The sequence below is a fragment of the Salvelinus alpinus genome, chromosome 3 (assembly GCF_045679555.1).
Source record: "Salvelinus alpinus chromosome 3, SLU_Salpinus.1, whole genome shotgun sequence".
Classification (NCBI taxonomy): Eukaryota; Metazoa; Chordata; class Actinopteri; order Salmoniformes; family Salmonidae; genus Salvelinus; species Salvelinus alpinus.
In genome coordinates this window covers 102,266,201-102,272,200 of record NC_092088.1, presented here as the reverse complement: position 1 = coordinate 102,272,200, position 6,000 = coordinate 102,266,201, and the positions used below count along the sequence as shown (strand labels likewise).

The window sequence follows — 6,000 nt, the reverse complement described above, 5'->3', positions numbered from 1 at the left end:
ACCATACCATACTATACAATACCTCATATAATACACCCTACAATACAATACCTCATATAATACCATACCATACAATACCCCATATAATACCATATCATACAATACCCCATATAATACAAAAACAATACCATACCATACAATACCCCATATAATACCATAACATACAATACTCCATATAATACCATACCATACAATACCCCATATAATACCATACCATACAATACCCCATATAATACCATACCATACAATACCCCATATAATACCATAACATACAATACTCCATATAATACCATACCATACAATACCCCGTATAATACCATACCATACAATACCCCATATAATACCATACCATACAATACTCCATATAATACCATACCATACAATACCCCATATAATACCATACAATACCCCATATAATACCATACAATACCCCATATAATACCCCATACAATACCCCATATAATACCCCATACAATACCCCATACAATACCCCATACAATACCCCATATAATACCCCATACAATACCCCATACAATACCCCATACAATACCCCATACAATACCATACCATACCATACAGTGCATTCGGAAGGTATTCAGACTCCTTGACATTTTTGACGTTTTTAGAATGTTTGCAAAAAAAGAAGGAAATTACATTTACATAAATATTCAGACCTTTTACTCAGTACTTTATTGAAGATCCTTTGGCAGCGATTACAGCCTTGAGTCTTCTTGGGTATGACGCTACAAGCTTGACCCACCTGTATTTGGGGAGTTTCTCCCATTCTTCTCTGCAGATCCTCTCAGGTTGGATGGGGAGCGTCGCTGCGCGGCTATTTTCAGGTCGCTCCAGAGATGTTCGATCGGGTTCATGTCCGGGCTCTAGCTGGGCCACTCAAGGACATTCAGAGACTTGTCCCGAAACCACTCCTGCGTTGTCTTGGCTGTGTACTTAGGGTCGTTGTCCTGCTGGAAGGTGAACCTTCACCCCAGTCTGAGGTACTGAGCGTTCTGGAGCAGGTTTTCATCAAGGATCTCTCTGTACTTTGCTCCGTTCATCTTTCCCTCGATCCTGACTAGTCTCCCAGTCCCTGCAGCTGATAAATATCCCCATAGCATAATGTTGCCACCACCATGCTTCACCGTAGGGATGGTGCCAGGTTTCCTCCAGACGTGACGCTTGGCATTCAGGCCAAAGAGTTCAACCTTGTTTCATCAGACCAGAGAATCTTGTTTCTCATGGTCTGAGAGTCCTTTAGGTGCCTTTTGGCAAACTCCAAGCGGGCTGTCATGTGCCTTTTACTGAGAAGTGGCTTCTGTCTGGCCACTCTACCATAAAGGCCTGTCACCTCCCTGACCAAGGCCCTTCTCCCCCGAGTGCTCAGTTTGTCCGGGCGGACAGCTCTAGGAAGAGTCTTGGAGGTTCCAAATGTCCTCTATTTAAGAATGATGGAGGCCACTGTGTTCTTGGGAACCTTCAATGCTGCAGAAATGTTTTGGTAACCTTTCCCCGATCTGTACCTCGACACAATCCTGTCTCGGAGCTCTACAGACAATTCCTTTGACCTCATGGCTTGGTATTTGCTCTGACATCTCAAGGATGATCAATGGAAACAGGATGCACCTGAGCTCAATTTCGAGTCTCATAGCAAAGGGTCTGAATACTAATGTAAATAAGGGTATTTCTGTTTTTTATTTGTAATAAATTTGCTAAAATTGATCAAACCTGTTTTTGCATTGCCATTTTAGAATAAGGCTGTAACAGAACAAAATGTGGAAAAAAGGGGTCTGAATACTTTCCGAATGCACTGCATGTGTTAACGAAAGAAACTTTGGATAAAAGTGTCTGCTAAATGACTACATTCTGCTGATCATAATTCAGTTAATATCGGTGCGTACCCAACTCTCCGGCTGCCTTGATGTCGATGTTGTCGTAGCCGCTGCCGATGCGGATGATGATGCGTAGAGCCTTGAACTTCTCTAGGTCCTCTCTGGTCAGAGTGATGGTGTGGTACATCATGGCCCCTACCGCCTCGTTCAACACCTGGAGAGACAAACGAACATGGTCAAGATGGCCCCTATCGCCTCGTTCAACACCTGGAGAGACAAACGAACGTAGTCAAGATGGCCTCTACCGCCTCGCTCAACACCTGGAGAGACAAACGAACATGGTCAAGATGGCCTCTAAAGCCTCGTTCAACACCTGGAGAAACAAACAAACATGGTCAAGATGGCCCCTACCGCCTCGTTCAACACCTGGAGAAACAAACAAACATGGTCAAGATGGCCCCTACCGCCTCGTTCAACACCTGGAGAGACAAACAAACATGGTCAAGATGGCCTCTACCGCCTCGTTCAACACCTGGAGAGACAAACGAACATGGTCAAGATGGCCTCTACCGCCTCGTTCAACACCTGGAGAGACAAACGAACATGGTCAAGATGGCCTCTACCGCCTCGTTCAACACCTGGAGAGACGAACAAACATGGTCAAGATGGCCTCTACCGCCTCGTTCAACACCTGGAGAGACAAACGAACATGGTCAAGATGGCCCCTACCGCCTCGTTCAACACCTGGAGAGACAAACAAACATAGTCAAGATGGCCTCTACCGCCTCGTTCAACACCTGGAGAGACAAACGAACATGGTCAAGATGGCCTCTACCGCCTCGTTCAACACCTGGAGAGACAAACGAACATGGTCAAGATGGCCTCTACCGCCTCGTTCAACACCTGGAGAGACAAACAAACATAGTCAAGATGGCCTCTACCGCCTCGTTCAACACCTGGAGAGACAAACGAACATGGTCAAGATGGCCTCTACCGCCTCGTTCAACACCTGGAGAGACAAACGAACATGGTCAAGATGGCCTCTACCGCCTCGTTCAACACCTGGAGAGACAAACGAACATGGTCAAGATGGCCCCTACCGCCTCGTTCAACACCTGGAGAGACAAATGAACATGGTCAAGATGGCCTCTACCGCCTCGTTCAACACCTGGAGAGACAAACGAACATGGTCAAGATGGCCCCTACCGCCTCGTTCAACACCTGGAGAGCCAAACGAACATGGTCAAGATGGCCTCTACCGCCTCGTTCAACACCTGGAGAGACAAACGAACATGGTCAAGATGGCCCCTACCGCCTCGTTCAACACCTGGAGAGCCAAACGAACATGGTCAAGATGGCCTCTACCGCCTCGTTCAACACCTGGAGAGACAAACGAACATGGTCAAGATGGCCCCTACCGCCTCGTTCAACACCTGGAGAGACAAACGAACATGGTCAAGATGACCTCTACCGCCTCGTTCAACACCTGGAGAGACAAACGAACATGGTCAAGATGGCCTCTACCGCCTCGTTCAACACCTGGAGAGACAAACGAACATGGTCAAGATGGCCCCTACCGCCTCGTTCAACACCTGGAGAGACAAATGAACATGGTCAAGATGGCCTCTACCGCCTCGTTCAACACCTGGAGAGACAAACGAACATGGTCAAGATGGCCCCTACCGCCTCGTTCAACACCTGGAGAGCCAAACGAACATGGTCAAGATGGCCTCTACCGCCTCGTTCAACACCTGGAGAGACAAACGAACATGGTCAAGATGGCCCCTACCGCCTCGTTCAACACCTGGAGAGACAAACGAACATGGTCAAGATGACCTCTACCGCCTCGTTCAACACCTGGAGAGACAAACGAACATGGTCAAGATGGCCTCTACCGCCTCGTTCAACACCTGGAGAGACAAACGAACGTGGTCAAGATGGCCTCTACTGCCTCGTTCAACACCTGGAGAGACAAATAAACATGGTCAAGATGGCCTCTACCACCTGGAGAGACAAATGGTCAGGAGGACATAAACAACACTGTCACACACACAGTTAGGACACTTTCTCACAGGGTCGTAGCTACAAAGTTAGGCCACTTCCTCACAGGGTCGTAGCTGCACAGTTAGCACACTTCCTCACAGGGCCGTAGCTACACAGATAGGACACTTCCTCACAGGGGTGTAGCTACACAGTTAGGATACTTCCTCACAGGGTCGTAGCTACACAGTTAGGACACTTCCTCACAAGGTCGTAGCTACACAGTTAGGACACTTCCTCGCAGGGCCGTAGCTGCACAGTTAGGACACTTCCTCACAGGGCCGTAGCTACACAGATAGGACACTTCCTCGCAGGGCCGTAGCTACACAGATAGGACACTTCCTCACAGGGTCGTAGCTGCACAGTTAGGACACTTCCTCACAGGGTCGTAGCTACACAGTTAGGACACTTCCTCACAGGGCCGTAGCTACACAGTTAGGACACTTCCTCACAGGGTCGTAGCTACACAGATAGGACACTTCCTCACAGGGTCGTAGCTACACAGATAGGACACTTCCTCACAGGGTCGTAGCTACACAGATAGGACACTTCCTCACAGGGCCGTAGCTACACAGTTAGGACACTTCCTCACAGGGCCGTAGCTACACAGATAGGACACTTCCTCGCAGGGCCGTAGCTGCACAGTTAGGACACTTCCTCACAGGGCCGTAGCTACACAGATAGGACACTTCCTCGCAGGGCCGTAGCTACACAGATAGGACACTTCCTCACAGGGTCGTAGCTGCACAGTTAGGACACTTCCTCACAGGGTCGTAGCTACACAGTTAGGACACTTCCTCACAGGGCCGTAGCTACACAGATAGGACACTTCCTCACAGGGCCGTAGCTGCACAGTTAGGACACTTCCTCACAGGGTCGTAGCTACACAGATAGGACACTTCCTCACAGGGTCGTAGCTACACAGTTAGGACACTTCCTCACAGGGTCGTAGCTACACAGTTAGGACACTTCTTCACAGGGCCGTAGCTGCACAGTTAGGACACTTCCTCACAGGGTCGTAGCTACACAGATAGGACACTTCCTCACAGGGTCGTAGCTGCACAGTTAGGACACTTCCTCACAGGGTCGTAGCTGCACAGTTAGGACACTTCCTCACAGGGCCGTAGCTACACAGTTAGGACACTTCTTCACAGGGCCGTAGCTACACAGTTAGGACACTTCCTCACAGGGCCGTAGCTACACTGTCTCCTGGGAGGACCTGCTTGATACTAATTCAAGGTTAAAGCTCTCTCTTTCGCTCTCTCTCACTCTCTCTGTATATCTCTCTTTAATCTTCTCTCTCTTCTACTCTCGCTGTCTATCTCTCTTTAATCTTCTCTCTCTTCTACTCTCGCTGTCCTCATATACCCTCTCTCTCTCTGATGCCCAGGCCGTCGCCACTTCCCTGAAAGGGTTTGTGATTTGCTGTAGCGCCAGGGACAAAGCTCTCTTGCAACAGGAGTGACTATAGAAATTAACGGGTTTGTGAAAGAAATAGTCTCTGAGTGACACTCGTTTACACACACACACACACACACCCACACCCACACACACACACACACACACACACACACACACACACACACACACACACACACACACACACACACACACAAACTTGAACCCTATTTTGAGAAGCATCCTTTCTGACAGGGCTGGTTTCTCTGTGAGACCTAGCAGAGGCCTCCGCTGTTGGAGCTGTATCGTGTGTGTGTGTGTGTGTGTGTGTGTGTGTGTGTGTGTGTGTGTGTGTGTGTGTGTGTGTGTGTGTGTGTGTGTGTGTGTGTGTGTGTGTGTGTGTGTGTGTGTGTGTGTGTGTGTGTGTGTGTGTGTGTGTGTGCGTGCTTGTGTGTGCGTGTGTGTGCGTGTGTGTGCGTGTGTGTGTGTGTGCGTGTGTGTGTGTGTGTGTGTGTGTGTGTGTGTGTGTGTGTTCACAGACTCCATGTCTTCCTGGATTGTATGACTATGAGGTCATCTCAGCGGTGTGTGTTCAGTGGGGATGACGGTAATGCTGTAATGCTGACGGAGGACATTTTTAACAGGCCCCTCTTTGCAGCTGGAGAAGTGGAGTCTCTGCTGTCCGTCTGACATCAAACCGAATCCTTACGGGCTGTTTTCCTGGACGGACAAT

General features: G+C 48.9%; 1 protein-coding gene across 4 annotated transcripts in view; it reads right to left on the bottom strand.

Annotated features, from left to right (window-relative positions):
* Positions 1-6,000, bottom strand: part of LOC139571629 (C-terminal-binding protein 2) — a 218,746-nt gene that overhangs the window by 35,491 nt on the left and 177,255 nt on the right. For all 4 annotated transcript variants that reach the window (XM_071394681.1, XM_071394680.1, XM_071394679.1 and 1 more), the window contains one exon: positions 1,899-2,043. In XM_071394681.1, the coding sequence (XP_071250782.1) occupies positions 1,899-2,043 (145 nt within the window). The remainder of the gene's footprint in view (positions 1-1,898; positions 2,044-6,000) is intronic.